At 40.9% G+C, this 19,469-nt stretch overlaps 1 protein-coding gene across 1 annotated transcript in view; it reads right to left on the bottom strand.

Annotated features, from left to right (window-relative positions):
- The window catches only part of OSBPL6 (oxysterol binding protein like 6), a 97,266-nt gene that overhangs the window by 26,035 nt on the left and 51,762 nt on the right, over positions 1 to 19,469 (bottom strand). The window contains exons 9-11 of the mRNA XM_018561621.1: positions 16,532 to 16,697; positions 12,633 to 12,763; positions 5,207 to 5,314 (exon numbers count right to left, since the gene is read on the bottom strand). Of these exons, the coding sequence (XP_018417123.1) occupies positions 5,207 to 5,314; positions 12,633 to 12,763; positions 16,532 to 16,697 (405 nt within the window). The remainder of the gene's footprint in view (positions 1 to 5,206; positions 5,315 to 12,632; positions 12,764 to 16,531; positions 16,698 to 19,469) is intronic.

A 19,469-nucleotide genomic window follows, 5' to 3' on the forward strand; every position in this document is an offset into this window, starting at 1 on the left:
AAAACCACAATAATGTAATTCCTAAGGCAGAAATCGCAGGTGGTTCTGGACAGCTGTGACTATTCAGCCTGGAAAAAGCAATGAATGACGTTGCAGCTGCCAGCCCGCATCTGGATGTATTCACATTACCTGCGGTCAGAGACAGATAGAAGCTTGCATGCGACTCCTGCTGCAAAAATCTGCAGATTCTTTCCACAGGCGTTTGCAGCCAAACATTTAGGCCTCGTGTTAAAGAGGCCTTTTTAAGCGAAACTGAGACAAGGTTTAGAACTCTTGAAAATCCTGATAACAGATTATAACCTTATGCCACTGCTGCAATAAAAAAATAAAAAAAATCAGTCCACTAAGGATCAGTTTCATGACTTGTCCATTCTTGTTTATATCTTTAGAACAATGTGGGCTGACTTTGTGGAATATTTTGCAAACATAATATATTCCAAGTAGTTTCCTACTGTAAACATCACAGGGGAGTAAAACTTGTTTCTTATGAATGATTATATATTTTAACATTTAAAAAAAAATAAGGTTATGGACTGTGCGTAGGAAGAGCAAGGATATTTTAAGGTGATCCCGGAGTTGAGCTACAGACAACATTTTATATTACTATATTTATTTCCAGGCAAGGAGCTGTGTCCTTGCTAAAAATATGACATGACATCAGAAAAGCTCAGTGTGTAGCCTTACATCTCTGACTCAGAAGTGCTATAGTCATATAACAGTGCTTGAATTCTCAAATTATATTTTGCCTTGGTATAGGAATGTGTTTCTATGCAACAAGCCGCTTGGATTCCTTCATTTAATTAAAGATAATGCCTTTTGGGCTGAAAGCCCAGTCGTGATTGCCCCAAGAAGAATTGGTGAATGGTTATATTACAATATCAGTCATCACTAATTGTTGTTCTGTTGGTAAAATTGTAGACCTTAATTACAGTGCCACTACGGCAAAAAAAATAAAATAAATTATTCTGTTAACCGCATGTGGTTAATAATTGTAATAATAGCATTCTGTATGTGAATTCCTTTGTTTCTCATGCCTTCATTTATATATATCTCCACATTTAAATGCAGACCAAGCTTACACTGACGAGTTGGGACACCTATAACCCTATCAAAGGCACATGAGCAGTTGCTGCAACAGTATTTTTGTTAAATAATTTAAAGGACCATCGTAGCAACCATGTTATATTCTGAGAAAAGTCTGCAATTACTGCATGTAATAAAAGCACTTCCTTAATTTATATGATATACCCATATTAATATCTTACGTGCAGAGTGCAAACTAAACTGTCCAGCTAGAGTGTCACTGACAGGGGTCAGATGTGACAGGGTAATTACAATGGTGACCTTTTATTAAAAAAACAAAAGAAAAACAGTGCTGCAACTGCTAAGGGACTCCTGGCACTGGTATCTGAACTGGTATCTGAACATCCCTATATGGAATGTACTAAAAATCAGACCTTTCTGGTCACAGATTACAGGATTTATCTTTCAGAACTTTACCATCCCAAACATACGTAATCCAGAGTGCTCTCAAAACCATAGTGCTGAAGACAACTACTGTGGTGCTAGACATTAACTTATGTAAGTGTCTAGTTAAAGTATTGCCCCTTTACAGAATACCCTATAAAGCCAGTGGTTGCCCCATTAAGTTTAAAAAGTAGCTTATGGGAGGGGAATGGGTACCCTGCCCCAACTGCTGTAAACATATGGCTTCATTCTGAAACTCCCTTCTATTTCTATATCCACTGATGCCCTCACACTCTACTCACACTATACTCCTTCATGGGTTTGCATTCCTTTACCAAATAAGGACAATGATGCAACTCAACTGGTTAATATGCATTTTCTTAATTAAGAATTTTTAGATAGAACAGCAGCTTTTTGGTAACCACACAAAGTTACAAAGCTTTCCTTTTAAGTTGTATTTCCTGTCCCTAAAAATGAAACAAACATTAACTGTCTTCTTTACTCTTGTTTACATTGTTACATGTCTGTATCAATCTCTTTACTGTATACTTTAATGATGACTAACATGTACAAGTGTACCTTGATATGCTTAATAACCGTTATTATAAAAGTATTTACAAATTCTGAATACACAGGAAAACCACTCTGCAAGTCCCCATTAACCTCTGTATCTATAAGCATTGTAAAGAAATTAATTTTCAGTTATCAACACAGGCAATTAAGTCCTAGCTTGTTTTTAAGGAACAGACTCTTGGCAGGCTGCCAGTCCTCTGATGTAAACAACCAGCAGGTGTTTCTAAGCTATTAGAAATCACTGAATTCTAAAGGTGGCCATACGCTTTACAACCATCGCAAGACCTTAGTCTTGCGATGGCTGTAAAGTAATTTAGAAAACGTACGATCTGCCCATCTTGGACAGGCAGATCGTACTTGCGATGACCGCAATGCTGAACGGGCAGTGTGCGCGTGCGCACACCGGCCCGCTCGGCATTTGTCTCCCGAGCATCATTCAAACCAGCCGAAAATCATAAGATTTTCGGCTGGTTTTCTAGCATGCTCCTTTGACAGCGGTAGCACGTCTTCATTTGCATTGCACGATTCTCGTACGATTGCGGGAATTTCCTGCGATTCTCGTACGAGAATCGTGCAGTGTATGGGGGCCTTTACTCTAGTGTTTGTTGTGATCTTTGAGAACGAATGCCTTTTCAATAAAAGCAGCTAGAGAGGTCAGGGGTGGCTTGTTGTAAAGCTTTTACTGGTTGTCAATCGAAGTATAGTAAATAGGTTTATGTCCATGGCACAGGTTCAATTTTAGGTCTTAGCCATATGCATTCTCTAATGAAACATGTTGCTAAATCAACTCCGGATTTGCTAATAGTGTGTACTGAACTTGTGGTTTACCCGCGCAGGAGAAAGCAACAGATTAATTTTAACTTGGCCTTCCCCAACAATATAGATGTATTTTTTTTATTTTTTTAGTTCTCCCACTGTTCTATTTGGCTGTCAGGAGAAAAGGAAAGCCCTGTCTACATTAGAAATCAAAACTTGCACAGGGCTATGGAGAGCCCCGTGTGATGCCACTGGGTGCCAAGGATGGCAGAATAGGGACAGTTCCTGTCTAAAATTTACTTTTAAAGCCAAAAGTCCTGCAAATGGGTAGGGAAAGAGGTTACAACGCAGCCTTGCACATAATAGGTAAACATGTATTTGAATGATGTTGATTACTGGCTAATATCTACTTTTCTATTCATCAAAGTTTAGAAAAGTTTATTATTTGTTTCAAGGCAAACCCAACAATCTTAGGAGATAATGATGCAGACTAATTACTGCAGCGCTTTTACTTTTCCTGTTCTGCTTATGAGAAAATCTCCCAGGCAGCTTTTTTTCTAAGCCAATTAGTATCACAGAACAATCCCGCTAACAATGAGACCGCAATTATTTTGTCAGTATTGCTTAGGGACATCTGCTTTTCAAAATTCTGCAGTCTTAATAGGATGACCAACTCCTTGTAGTTATGATGTTCTGAAACATGATGTTCACTGCTTCATTTAAATAAATACAGTGCAACCAGGTTATGGAGAAGTCTCTATACCACAATATAAAGAGGAACTGAAGCTAGTACAAAATTGTGTTAAAAAAAACTAAAATACATCAGAGATGGATTTTTTATTAAACGGTTTGAAGCCAACTACCTTGAAAAGATATAAAACCGACTCTCAGGCCAGGAATACCTACACTCTGTTGCTCAGGGAAAGATAGTGCCATGACCAGTAAGGTTTTTCTACTGACAAACTTGCAGGTTTGAAAGGAAAAGGACCACTACTTGCAAGAAAAGAAAATGTAAAAACTTAAGGGAGGCTCATTAAAAGCACGTGTCAGCATTAAAAAAAAAATCTGTGTCCTGCTGGACATGAATGTGCAGTGCATCTTTGGCCAGTCTGCCTGTGGGTCGTCAGTGTGCTCTGGGTGTGGTCTATGATGGTGTTTATGTGTGCTTCTTTTGCTGCATCTTGTAAGTGGTGGTGGCCACGCCTTCGCTTTCTAGATATCAAGTCACTCTACAGTAGAGTCTGTATTGCGCAGTAATGGCACAAGATGAGATGACTACAAAAAGAAAGGGTCACTCAGTGAGAATTAAACATTGCCGTACCGGACTCTGGACTTAGGACCCACCAGAGACCCCGCACATACCAGAGACTTTGCAGAGCCCACCATAGATCATGCACAGCACATATGAGACTCTCTATGTTGGGCTCTGCAGGGTTTCAGGTGGGCTGGTCAAGGTCCCTTTCACTGCACACACAGCTCCTCTAACCTGTCAGTCCTGAGCCACCTGCTGCTGTTGGGACCTGGCCATCTCCACCACCTCTGGACTGGCGCTGCTGGGCCACAGCATCCTCCACCTCCGCACCTGCCCTGCTGGGCCCTGGCCTCCTCCACCTCTGCCCTGGGTATGGCAGTAGTTATGCCACTGCCTGGGGGTAATTGCCTCCCTGCCACCCGGCCCAGTCCTCCCCTGTCTGTGGGCCTTGCCAGCCTTGGGCCCTGGGGTGGCCGCACTATCGGTAGTTCCGCCCCTGTATGTGGGTCTAGTGCAATACTGGGAAAGAGAGCAGTTGGACACTGGTCGTGCATAGGCCAGGACTCCTGACAGGAGTGGGAGCTGAAAGGGGGAAAGTAGTTATGGACATGGGGTATGCTCACTTAGGGTGTAAAGCTGAATGGATGTTTGACTGAAAACATGAAGTTCTCTTCTCTTTTACTCTTGTACTGAGGTTTACTGAACCATAAAGCAGACTTCACATATACTGAAACATAAAGCTGACTTATAATTGAGTGCTTAAGTTTATGGAACCATTGGGAGCTAAATATTTTTTATTTTTTTTGCCCTGACCATCATGGTGTGTTTGGAATGTATCCATAAATGTGCACAGAAGAGTGCCCCTTTTGAGTATGTTCAGGAGCCTTAAAGTTAACCAGCCATCCATTTAAAGGATGAGCAATAACGTTTTGTGTAAGAGTATACTGTACATTGTTCTTAAAATTACTTTTATGACCCAGAAAGTTGTCATCCAATTGGCTCTCTGATTTAGTTACATCTTAATGATCTGATTTCTGGGCTAAGTATCAACTACTATGCCTCTGTTCAATGAGAGCAAAGTATGGACTAGGCCAAAAGAACTAAATACATGTAAAATACATTTGTTTTTTTACAAGGTACAGCTACAAAATTAATTACCTCATCTGGACTTGCTATAATGTTAACACTAACAACTTGGTCATTAATGACAGACTCTGTATGTATTCTGTTCAGTCGGGTTCGTAGTTCAGAATTTTGATTCAGGGCCTGCAAGAAAAAATTGATCAAATGATTTCCTTCCAGATAAATTGTAAAAATAATCTTCCAAAACTATCCCCAATACATGAATGTGAATAAATATTTCCAAAAAAGAGCAATCAAATGTACCAAAAAATATAAATAAAATTATAAAAGTAAAAACAATCAAAAACACACATATAAATATTAAAATGTTCCTTTTTCCCTTTTCTTAAAAAACCATTGACCTGGGCAATTCCGCAAGGTCTCTGAAAAGGTCCAATGTTGGTGAAGGAACCACCGTGTGTAGGAAAGTGTTTATCTTGTGAAGTGATGTCAAAAAAGAAGAAATTCCTTGAACTTTTGCTGGGGATATAGGTCAGATGCCGTATATATATCCCCTCAAAGGGTGCACTCACCGTGTAGCCGTGGCTGTGATAAGCAGCCGGAAGCGCTCAAATGGAAGCTCTCAGAGCCGCAGTATTCTCCCCACGTATCTGCAAAATCTCCAGTCGGCGGATGCTGTATCTCTTCTTAAGCAGCATGGGGGTCTACACTAAGCCAAATGAAGAATGACCCCAATGACCAGCAGTGGAATTTCGCTTCCGGCTGCTTATCACAGCCACGGCTACACGGAGATACAGCATCCGCCGACTGGAGATTTTGCAGATACGTGGGGAGAATACTGCGGCTCTGAGAGCTTCCATTTGAGCGATCCGGGCTGCTTATCACAGCCACGGCTACACGGTGAGTGCACCCTTTGAGGGGATATATATGGCATCTGACCTATATCCCCAGCAAAAGTTCAAGGAATTTCTTCTTTTTTGACATCACTTCACAAGATAAACACTTTCCTACACACGGTGGTTCCTTCACCAACATTGGACCTTTTCAGAGACCTTGCGGGATCGATTGCCCAGGTCAATGTTTTTTTAAGAAAAGGGAAAAAGGAACATTTTAATATTTATATGTGTGTTTTTGATTGTTTTTACTTTTATAATTTTATTTATATTTTTTGGTACATTTGATTGCTCTTTTTTGGAAATATTTATTCACATTCATGTACATATTGTTCACGTATTGATCACAGTGTATACTAAAAGTGACACATTTGTTAATTGATGTTGGCGCTGCATATTTGAATTTCTGAATTCAAATATGCAGCGCCAACATCAATTAACAAATGTGTCACTTTTAGTATACACTGTGATCAATACGTGAACAATATGTACATGAATGTGAATAAATATTTCCAAAAAAGAGCAATCAAATGTACCAAAAAATATAAATAAAATTATAAAAGTAAAAACAATCAAAAACACACATATAAATATTAAAATGTTCCTTTTTCCCTTTTCTTAAAAAAACATTGACCTGGGCAATCGATCCCGCAAGGTCTCTGAAAAGGTCCAATGTTGGTGAAGGAACCACCGTGTGTAGGAAAGTGTTTATCTTGTGAAGTGATGCCAAAAAAAGAAATTCCTTGAACTTTTGCTGGGGATATAGGTCAGATGCCGTATATATATCCCCTCAAAGGGTGCACTCACCGTGTAGCCGTGGCTGTGATAAGCAGCCGGAAGCGCTCAAATGGAAGCTCTCAGAGCCGCAGTATTCTCTCCACGTATCTGCAAAATCTCCAGTCGGCGGATGCTGTATCTCTTCTTAAGCAGCATGGGGGTCTACACTAAGCCAAATGAAGAATGACCCCAATGACCAGCAGTGGAATTTCGCTTCCGGCTGCTTATCACAGCCACGGCTACACGGAGATACAGCATCCGCCGACTGGAGATTTTGCAGATACGTGGGGAGAATACTGCGGCTCTGAGAGCTTCCATTTGAGCGATCCGGGCTGCTTATCACAGCCACGGCTACACGGTGAGTGCACCCTTTGAGGGGATATATATGGCATCTGACCTATATCCCCAGCAAAAGTTCAAGGAATTTCTTTTTTTGACATCACTTCACAAGATAAACACTTTCCTACACACGGTGGTTCCTTCACCAACATTGGACCTTTTCAGAGACCTTGCGGGATCGATTGCCCAGGTCAATGTTTTTTTAAGAAAAGGGAAAAAGGAACATTTTAATATTTATATGTGTGTTTTTGATTGTTTTTACTTTTATAATTTTATTTATATTTTTTGGTACATTTGATTGCTCTTTTTTGGAAATATTTATTCACATTCATGTACATATTGTTCACGTATTGATCACAGTGTATACTAAAAGTGACACATTTGTTAATTGATGTTGGCGCTGCATATTTGAATTTCTGTGTGTTGACCTAAGGGTCATTTTTGCTGCAGCCTCCATATTTTCACACTAGCACTTATATTTATTTTCACAACCTAGCGCAGAATCATTGAACATTTTTATCCCCAATACACACTATATATAAAGTTTGTAAAAACATCCTTTAGCTGGGCCATGAGTTACTACCTAAACTCTCATATAAGGACATGCCACATAACAGCTTACTGCTGATATCAGACTTGCACTAGGAAAGACTGATATGGTTGGGAGATAAAGGTAGAATTCTGCCATATAATTTTTAATTCTGTCTGTACATTCAGACCTGAGATATACACAGCCCTGCCAATAGCAGAGTCAGTCAGATGCAAGGGTGTCCCGAGGCCGGGTGTCACTCGGAGCCGAGACTGGGTAACACCCAGCCGTGACGTCATTGCGCAGTCATCTAATTGACGCCTGCCAGCGGCCATCTTCATGATGGATGCCGGCAGAGAGAGGAGGGGATGTTCACCCGGCGAGATGAGGTATGCTGCCGGGTCCCCTCCTCTCTCCTGACACTGTCGGGCTCTCGGTCCATGACTGAGTGCCCGACTTTTTAGAGGGGGCGACACCAAAATGACTGTCAGTCATTTTGGTGTCACCCCAGTGCGGGCCGCACCCCCTTGTGACGCCACTGGTCAGATGACACCACTTTTTCTGTTCAGGAATTTCAGAAATGCAGCGGTGTGTACCCACCCACAGTCAATGACTTGTCAATGAAAGATTAGCAGCAGAACTGGGAGGTCATCCCTCTGCTACCTCTCCTCCTATCAGCACATCTGAATGAAGCTCATCTGATTGTTCCCCTCCATCTTTCAGTTACAGATTGCTGCTGTACTGAGGATTGCAAAAGAATCACAGTACATCAGAATAAGGTACCTACTCTGCCTAATTTGAAAAAATACAGGCTAATGTGTAAGCTAAGGTCTGCAGGTTTAGAATATTCAGTCTGTCATTTGATAGAAAACTGGCTTAATGACATTATGAGTGTATTCAGAGAGTGGTGATTAACCACTTCAAGACCAGGTGTTTAGACCCCCTTCCTGGCCAGGCCATTTTTCAGTATTTCGCACTGCGGTACTTTGAATGACATTCATTCCGTCATGCAGCGCTGTACTGAAATACATTTTATACAATTTTTTGGGGACAGACAGAGCTTTCTCTTGGTGGTATTTAACCACCACTGGGGTTTTTATTTTTTACTATATTAAGGAAAACGTATTGAAAATTTTGAAAAAAAAAGTTTTTTTTCCATTATATTAGGAAACAATGATTATTACTCATATTTTTGGTACAATATAAAAGATCGGGTCACGTCGGATGAATAGACACCAAACATGTCAAGCTTTAAAATTGCACCAGCGAAAATCGCAAAAAACTACCATACCAAAAATTGACCATAGGCGACGCTTTAAAAGTTTTTACCGCTCATCAGTTTAGTGTTATCAGTGATGGATGGCCCTAGAATTATTGCTCTCATTCCGAAATTCGCGACGATATGTAACATGTGCGGCGTCATGGGCGCAATCGTCATTTTCGCACATATGCGCACCCAATGCCTGTTTGCATGCGTGTATGTATGGGAGCGACTTTAAAAAAAATAAAACAAATTTATGTGTAACTTTTACATTTTTCTGGGGGGAAACTAATTCTTTTTCCTAATTTTTTTTCACTTAACTTTATTGCTATCCCATAGGGGGCTAAGAAACCCCCTTATGTGATAGCAAAAGAAGTGACAGGACGGCCGGCCGTTTTGTTACAACGGCCGGCCAGGAAGTGGTTAATGATTCATATTCTAAACGATCTGAGTTTGTTAGTGGTGTACCCCAAGGTTTAGTATTGGGACCCCTACTTTTTAACGTATTATTAAATTATATAAAGTTTGGGTTGAAAAGTACCATTTCTGTATTTGCAGATGACACCAATTATGCAATTGGGGACTAAAATCATGCATGCACCATACACTTTAGGGGGAGTCAATGATTTAAGAGGATCTGGGTGTTCTGATAGACCAGCATGCAATGTCAAGCTGCAGTTTATAAAAGCAATTCTTGTATTAAAAGGGGTATAGTCTCCAGAGAGAGAGAGAGACAGAATACTGCCCTGTACAAAGCATTTGTAAGACCTCATCTGGAATATGCAGTTCAGTTCACAAAATGGATGTTGTGGAACTGGAGAAAAAAGGACAAAGGGACACTATATGCATCTGGAGGAAAAGAGGTTTAACATTTGCATATGGAAAGGCTTCTGCACAGAATATAACTAAATATTAACATTTAAGTATAAGTAACAAAACAACAGGGAATATCCGATAGTCTTATTGGATCAGGTAGGATTTTTTTATCCCGTTAGAGCAAATTGAACCATGCTTTATAGGTTTTATTTTCGTCTTTCTCTGGCTCAGCTGTGGATAGCTGTAGGCATGCGTTTATGGAAGTTTTGCAATTTTGTTTTCTCTATAGGTTGAACTCTATGGACTTGTCTTTTTTCAACCTATGTAAACAATGGTTTATAGGTAGGAGAGAGCTGGGTGTGGTGATTTTCTATAGTCGCCTAGCTGGCATATAAAGTGTGATTTCAAAATGGGTTGTCATCCACCTTACACTATACAGCCATACAACACGACAGAAGTGTTTTTCCCCATAGTTCTCCTTAGGGTAACGGAAGGACACAAACTAGCGTTCTCCCGTTACCCTAAGCTCAGTATACCGCGAGGTACAGCTCGCGGTATACTGAGACGCCGCAGCGGATCCCGACCTGGACGTCGGGATCCGCCCAGCTGCGTGAGTGACAGCTGGCTCTGCCTATCTAGAGGCAGAGCCAGCTGTACCCGACCCCTTCCCCGTCTGTACCGCCAGTCAGCGCTGGCGGATCAGAGAGGGGAAACCAGCCCTCCCCTGTCACGGCAGAGAGCCGTGACAGGATCGAGAGGTGAGCGAACCCGGTACAGTCTCATTGTCACAGGTCGGCTAGAACTATGAGGTGAGTGGAAATCACTCATCTCATAGTTCTCCTTTAAGTAGCAATATTCCAACAGCATCCAATCAGATTTCAGCTTTTTTACATTCCTGTAATTAGAACAAAGACTTTGTTCTAACGTGTGTATAAGTATAGTATTGTTCATGTATCCATCTCTTCATTATTGCAAAATTAAACTTTTTTTTTTTCAATATTGAATGCAGATCAAACAAATATACATCGCCCAATAATGTTTTTGTTTAAAATTTTGCCCAAGCACTTACAGTCATCATGTTTCTGAACAGCCGGCTCCAACTCTCTGAGCTCAGCTTCCCTGAACTTCCTGTCCAGTACAAGACCACAAGGAACAGAGCAGTCTAGCTGGAACAATGCAAAAGGGAGGAAGGAGGAGCAGGGCAGTTTACTACCGCACACAAGGGTGGCTCCATATGACCCTGCATGTGAAAGGAGCCAGTCGAAAACAAGATATCAGGGCCAGTGCTGAGGAGACCAGCTGATTCTGCAAGAAACAAACTTTTACATTTCAAGCAGCAGTATTAACTTACGGCCAGGGCTTATACTTAAAGTTAGGGAAGGGGAGCCGTTGTGATTTCTACTCTTAGGCAGGACTTTTAAAAGTGTAACAAGGTGAAGGTTTTTCTTTAAGCAATAACCAAATATTAGTAGAGATGATATTCACTAAAAGCAATGTGTCCAGTTTTGTTTAGACACTAATTAGGCCAGAGAGACAAAAAACAAAAAGGAGCGCCTCCATAGTGTAAAACGAATTTTAATGATAAAAACGCACAACTGTATTGTACTTACAAAAAGTCGGTAGTAAAAAGGCATGTAGAAAACAATGGGATGTCAAATCATCTAGCAGCGGGAAGTCTGAAACGATGTGCAGCATCAGCGTCCACTGCCCCTGTGGTCTCGGTTTACATGTTTCTGGGGCACGCCCCCTTCACTTACGTGGTGTTAGTCAGGCTCTGAGGAACATTGCACGTGGAGGTGCCGGTATTGTTTCCTGTCACTAATTAGGCCAGTATTTTCTAATCAAGATCTTTCAAGAAACAAACCATTTCAATTCAAATTTTCCTCTTTCAAAATCTGCACCTACTGATGCATAGTTTAGACTTTGACCAAGAACAAAAGTAAACAAAAGTAAAGGAGTCAAATCTTAAAGAACATTTAAGTACCTTAACTATTAACAAAAATGAATCTTATTTGTGTATCACTCGGCTGTAGATCCTCAAATCATCTCTGAATTGGTCCTTCCTTATGGAGGGTTACTGCTTTTGTTCCCTAGGGTCACTGTGTGTGTAGTAAAGAAGCCACCATTTCAAGCTAACTCCTGTTATGGACTACAATCTCAAAACAAATTAGTAAACTAAACGTGAAATTGTAGTCCATCACGAGAGCGAGCTTGCAGCGGTGGCTACTTTACAACACACAGGGACCATGGAGAACAAAATTAGCCACCCTCCAGAAGGAAGAACAGTGTCAGCAGGAACTCAGAGATGATTGGAGGATCTACAGCCGAGTGATACACACATAACTACAATTTGTTAATAGTTAAGGTTCTTGAATGTATTTTTGATTTAACTCCTGAGTTTAGTGTAACTTTAATAAAATAAATCAAGGTTAACCACTCCTTTAATATTTCAAACTATATTCTCACATTACTCACATAGTTATCTTTATGATACTGAAAACAGGCACACTTTAAATAATCTGATTTCAGCAAACTAAAATCTAAGTGATGCAATTTGCATGTTATTATTGCACTTGGCACTGTCTACTCAAACCAATCATTTTAGTTGCTGATGAAATGTAAAACATTCTTGTAGCATCTTAGCAGCTTGTACAGAACTAACTTTTCTATTTCAATTTACATCCCAATCCGTTAAACTCTAGATTAATGAATGTTTGCTGAGCATGGTTCTATCTTCAGATATTCAAGGATCACAACTTTTAATTAAAACCTGAATCATGTCATCCTTGTTGCTCAGCATATGGCGGATGTTTAAAAGAGGTCTTACTAATTACGTTCCCTGGTATTGATGGGGAAAGGTGTCTTGTAACTTGAGATAAAACTTACCTGAGAAAGGGACTGTCTGAGGCGTGTAAGCTGTGTTTTGTGGCTGCTGTAATCCTGATCAGAAACCATCTGCTTCATCTTCTCCTTCTCAATGGCGATCGTGTTGTAGGCGGATTTTAGGAGAGAATGGACTGAAAAAAAGGCAAAAATGTAATTAAGGCATCACAGATCTGACTTTTGTATAGCTAGGAGAGATACAAGAATAACGATGTACACTGTTCTCTGGCTTCGTTGGGTAAAAACGTGCTTTTTACCCAACGCAGCAGTCTTAGTTAGATCTTGCACATATGACCTACGGCTCTCCAGCTGTTGTGGAGTGATGAGTCCCATCTTGCTTGTCAAGTAAAAATATGTAAGGCATGCTTGAGGAGTCAAACTTTGGACAAACCTGGTATATATAACAGCAATTGGGAAATACACAATCTATTTAATACACTGTATATGCTCTATAGATAACTACACAGTAGATGTAAAACCAAAACCTTGTTTATTTAGCATATTTAATTTCATACTTTGCCTTCATCCTTTTAAATGTAGCTTTATAGAAGAACACTGGCAATGGTAACCATTGCAGTTGGGCTACTCCTGCACTGAAAGTGTTAACTGCTCGTTTTTCTCTAGGGTGCAGACTACAGAAGATATGTTCACCTGATTCTTGGTCCTGCAGCAGTCAGCCCTCACCTCTCTCCCCTCCAGCTGTGGTATGTCCATTGGCGTCCCCATGTCTAGTGCAGGGGAATGGACCTGCAATAGACTTGGACATTAGCGGGGATTAGAGCCTGGGAGAGAAGAGGCTGCCGGCACCGGTCTTCCAGTCAGGCAGGATCGAGGCTCAGGCTCTTTGATCCAGCCCCTAAACCAAAATGACCACTTAACCCTTGCAGTGCGGGGGTAGCCCCACTGGAAGGGTTAACTTTGTTAATACCTGGAGTTCCTCTTTGAGAATAACTGTTGATCCTGTAATGGAAGATCCTTAATAAGGCACTTCCTGCTATGGGGTGATATCTGTCTCCAACCTGTGCTCCTGTGTTGTCACCCTGTCACATGCTCCCTTGGCGGAGACTTCAAGCAGCCATGCTGTGCAGGCAATGTTCCTGAGCAATAAGGTGCAGCCAAAGCATGAGCAAATGCACATGAAAAAAATCATACCAATTATTTGTGATACACAGGGCTTTAACAAACTATATAAACAAGGAAGAATAAGCTATATTTTATAGGAAAACTTCACCTAAAAGCTGGCCATATGTTATACGAATTTCAGCCAGTTCTCGATGAACCGATCAAAGGAGCCAGTCGGAAAATCTTCAAACGAACAGAGCCAGCAGCCAATGAGCTGCCGGCTCTGTTCAGGTGTTCTGACAGAAGCAGATGTCTCCATCAATGCTCTTAGGCATTGATGTAGGAATCTGTTATATTTTCTTTGTTCAGCCCGCAGGTTGAACAAAGAAAATATTAGTGTATGGCCACAGCAATATTTCGGTCAAGTTGTCCTTCAACAAATCACCCGCCCCCCCTCCCCCCCCGAGTGCAGGAGTGTATGGAGCATGATTGGCGACAACGTTATCACTTGATTTTATGTGTTCTCACAGAGGAATATTGTTGAATGGGGGTTGTTCAGTCATGTTGTCATATTTTGTGCTCGAATGAAGGGTGGTGTTTTGTATGCTTATATAGCAATTCTTTACATAATTTTTAGTCTCTTCTTTACAAAGAAAATATTAGTGTATGGCCACAGCAATATTTCGGTCAAGTTGTCCTTCAACAAATCACCCGCCCCCCCTCCCCCCCCGAGTGCAGGAGTGTATGGAGCATGATTGGCGACAACGTTATCACTTGATTTTATGTGTTCTCACAGAGGAATATTGTTGAATGGGGGTTGTTCAGTCATGTTGTCATATTTTGTGCTCGAATGAAGGGTGGTGTTTTGTATGCTTATATAGCAATTCTTTACATAATTTTTAGTCTCTTCTTTATATAATTTTGGTTTAGAGTTACGAGCAGCCCATGTAGTTAATCACCATACTCTATGAATACCTTACACCAAAGGATCATTTTCTTTTAGTAATCACAACATTCTATCCATACCTTACAGCAAAATAACCCTGATACCGGAACTTCCGGTCAGAGGGAGATGTCCCTCTGTCCAGCAGTGCTGCGATGGAAGATGAAGCCAGCTTCCCGACCAATTAGGAAGCCAGGTGGTAGGATAAGACCCACCTCCCGGCTTCCTGATTGGCTAAGAATCAGGCTTCACTTATTGCTAGGCAGCCTGGACACCCACACCCGTATGGACCAGCACTTGGGGTGAGCATAGGGCGGCGTACTCTAAAAAGAAAAACAGGGGCTGCGTACTAATCACATGCAGCACCTGTCCTTCCCAGGAGCTGCCCAAATCGGCCGTGCACACAGCACAGAGCTGTATGTGCCAGCCTTTTCTCGTGTGAATGAGGCCTTAGACTTTGCACACCTTTTGTTTAGATGTACCTGGAATGTATTAAGCTAATTTAACCTGAAAGTCCAGTTGGGCTTTTAACATTGTTTAGTAAAAAATGTAACTGAATTAAATAGTAGGCTTTATGCTATCAATGTAGTGATGTATTTTACATTGCAGGCTAAAGTCAGCAGGAATGAGCTCACAATTTTTTTTCTATTGTTTTCCATTCAAGATGAGTTTTACTTCAAGATGAATTTCACTTGCAAATCTTTCTTCTCGTGTACAGAATGGTTTGTGGTAAATAGATAATTGCTCCTGTGCAAAATAATGTGTCCCTCATGAATGGATTTCCCAACCCTTCATTTGGTTATTGACTATAAATAACATTTATTATGTTATAGACCACATTAAGGAAGTCATTCCTGTAGCCTTCGGTTGTCACCAAATAATTTTTACAGTTATATTATAACTTGGAGCTACAAATGATGGATTTGCATTTGAACTCGCTACATGGCTTAGTCTTTTTACCATTGTAGTTTTGACCAAATTACTCAATGCAGAGTGTAATGTGGTAGTTATTCTCTCTTCAACTGTCCACTGCGGAATGGCATGCAGGTTACTAGCCGCAGGACTGCTTAAGAGACACGAGGTGCAGGTGAGTATCCTTGATGCTCTCTTCATGATTCCATGACTGGTGAGTTGCTGCCAAGGTCAGGATCTCTTTATTATTCAATGGAGAGTTCTTGTTCTTAATGAAAACATGCACTGAGAATAATATGGAGGCTGTCGTTTCTAACACCCTTCCCAAAATGCTAGTTGCTTAGATGTCCTCACTCAGTTCCATCACTGACATGGTAAGATATACTGTATCATACCATGTCGATGTAGATCAGAAAAATCAATGTGAAGTCCAAAATTCTAATCTGCATACTTCTTGGCCATTCAGGGGGTATTGGGTCTGTGTAAAGCCCTCATCCTGACCACCTAATACTCAGCTCTCCGGCGATCTCCCCTACCAATCCTTCCCCTATTGCAGCTGCCACCAAAATACACAATCCTTCCTCTGTTGTAGCTCCCACCAAAATACCCAAAGTCAGAGCATAGAAGGAGCAGTGACGTCACCCCCTATGTCATGTTACAGTGCTTGAGCAGGCATCAATTGGCACACCATTATAGGAGGAGGTCACATGCTCCCCATACCCAGAAGCACCAGGTAATTTACTTCAGGTACCCACAGCAAAAGAAGGTCTGCAGAAGTGTTGAAGAGGCAAGTAGAAGGTGGGGGTAGGTGGGCTTTACACAAACCCTGTCAATTTGCCCTGAAAAATCAAAGTGACAGAGACTCATTTAGCACTGTATTATGTTGACCCTAAAACAAAAGTCTGAAGAACCACAGGTTGGGTTACCTTGAAATACCTGCAAAGTTATTTAATGGTTTTACAAAGGCACATTATATAAGCAATACCTTTCTGTGCTAATAGGCAGAACTCTTCCTGCAGTTTGGAATGGTCAGATGCAAACTCCATGGCATCGGCTACATGACTTGGGGGATTCTGGAACTCCACATCTGCATAGAGGTTAGGGTTTGAGGCGTGCAGACGGACCGGAGACATAGAAGCGCTGAGAGGTACCTATAAGATAATTCTGTTAATATGATGCATTGATCTAATCCACTGTGTAACCCCACATAAACCTGGTCAGTTCACATTGTCCTCATGTCCTGTGTGATGTCTGATTAAATATTTTTCTGCTTCTCTAACCTGAAATGCACAAACCACACAAGAGATAGTAAACCTGTTCATATGTAAGCAGATTGGTATTGATGTTGACCCCAAGTGATGGCATGCATTTTTCATGTGTGTGCTCCATTTTTTCTAGGGAATATAGCCAACTACTTTAAATAAAGCTAAACCTAATGCAAAAGCTGGTTTAAAGTCCATAGCCCATTTGAAAAGCATCCTTATCTGTTAGAGAACGCCAGTGCTCATTACATCTGACTAATATAATCTCTTGTCCATTCTGGCAAGAAAGCAAGATGATGCCTTTAATGGAAAGTGATTTTTTCCCGCTGAGTCGTAGATGGTACAGACTGATAATTTCATACCCCAGGACCAGCTAGTGATGATACAGCAAACTGACATACTATAGTTGCTTAATGTCCATCAAAAGATCTATAATAGTACAAGTGTGATTATAGTATATACGAAGACCCTTTACACTGCACTAGCTTTTGAATGCTAAAAAAGACATTTTGACTATAATGCTAAATAATCAAGTGTTATGTATTACGAATTATATCATTTTCTTTCAAATCTGCCTGCCATGGCCACTCTGACAAGATGGCCTGCACACCATAGCAGTCTAATATATAAAGCATATCTATCATGGTGGGCAACAAAGAGGGCTAAACTGTATCTTTGCACACAGACTTTTCCATACTATGAGGGGAATTTAGCAAAACTGGAGCAGACAAAAATTGGAGCAGATGTGCATGGCAACCAATCAGCTTCTCTCTTCAGTTTGTTGAGTTAAGATTTGAAAACAAAAGAGATAAGATGATTGCCATGCACAACTGCTCCAGTTTTTGTCTGCTCCAGTTTTGATCAATTCCCCCCTATGTTTTTAATTAGAAAAACACATTAAAAAGAGTAATCCCAAATAAATACAAACATGTCAGGTTTTTATTAGCTGTAGAGAAATAATATCTTTAGGAGCAGATTTAATGTGTTTGAAGGCCACTCACAGTGAAACGAAGCTGCTCTCAACATGGACAACTAATCTAAAGAGTAAGACGGTAGAGGATAAACAGCTCTAAAAAAATAAGCAGTGCCACAGGGCTCAGAAAATATAGTGTGGATGAAAATAAGTCCTAATTTAACTTAACAGCAGAAATAAAAGCAATGTGTTTGAGATATCTACGTCGTGTTGGCTTTCACTTATGGATAAATCAAATCTTATTTTACTGAAAATTCAGACTGTAGTTCTTCCTTTTGAACAGTGTGGTGCTGCCTCTCTATTTAGATTGGTACTCTCAGTACCTTCTATATCCACTCTATACATTATATTTTTATTCCTTTTGCGTTCCCTTTGGAGAGACTTCTCCCACTTACTTCCTGATCACCATCACTGGGACAGGATGTGAGGTTAGACCTCTCCAATACAGTAGAGTGAAAGGTAAGAACCCCCCCATCAGATTTTTATTGCTAGGTTTGTCCCATTTGAGGAGATTTTCCCACACTCCCTGTTCTGGTGACACTTTGTATGTCAGACACCTTAATATCCCCATAGGATGGACATAAGTATGAGAAGGGTGTCAATTAGACAAAGTGAGGAGAAATCTACCTAATGAGAATGCACATGTAATACAAATTGACAGGAGGATGTAAATTTCCATATATACATCAAGCTTTACTGTTGCTGGCTACATTTGAATACAGACTATAACATATTTCAGCTGATTCAGTAGTTCTAGAGCTGGATAACCTTGCTTGCTTTGATGTAGAGCCAAAGGAAATCTCACCGCTCCAATTTCTTAGCCGCCATCAGGACTCCCCAGGTGCTTGTCTAATAGGTGCGTCTCCACCTTGGAATGTTGTAGTATACGAACAGACCGCACTATCCAGAGAATTCCAATATTTCAGACTTTATTGAAATTTACAGAAAATCCAGTATAACAGTGAATACAAGTGTATAAAGCAACAAATACTAGCACTGCACAACCCCAACCAGCGACAACCTCTCACATGTTCCACCCGTAGGCTTATTCATAGAGGCCTCTCTATGGATAGTGCGGTCTGTTGGTACACTACTTGATGCTTTGATGGCCTCTATTTAGTTATTGCTCTAATCCATTAAATATTTCCTGCTGATTATATTGGGATGTTTCAATATAATTGGGGGTTACTGTTTTAAATGTTTACTTTTTACCCGGGGGGGGGGTTATAATATAAGTATACATACAAACACTCACTATTTGTCCACCTTATGCTGGACAAATATCATTCGGATGAAGCGGACACTGCTTGGTGTACAGGCGGCATAGGGCAATAAGACAGCTCTCCTGGGGACCCTAGAGTGCCTTCTGTAATTCTATTGACTGCTTCCAAGTAAAGAATTTTTCAGGCCATTTGAAAGAGTGATTGTGCTGAATGTGAAGAAGTCAAGAAGTCCTGGCTTTCACTGGGGAGACAGAACAGCTCTGTAAGAGAGCACATATTCTGTTTTAACCTCTTGCCGTCCGCCCGTAGTAAAAAAACGGACGGACGGCACTGCAGCATCTGCGGGTTGCCGTCTCCAGACGGCAATTTTTTTCTGCTCGAGCGCGCCCCCTAGCGGGCACGCACGGGCAGAAAAGACCCGTCCAATGCACACACCCGTTACCGGGTGTTTCACATATAGGCGAT

Source organism: Nanorana parkeri, unplaced genomic scaffold (genome assembly GCF_000935625.1).
Source record: "Nanorana parkeri isolate BGI_ZX_2015 unplaced genomic scaffold, ASM93562v1 scaffold534, whole genome shotgun sequence".
Classification (NCBI taxonomy): Eukaryota; Metazoa; Chordata; class Amphibia; order Anura; family Dicroglossidae; genus Nanorana; species Nanorana parkeri.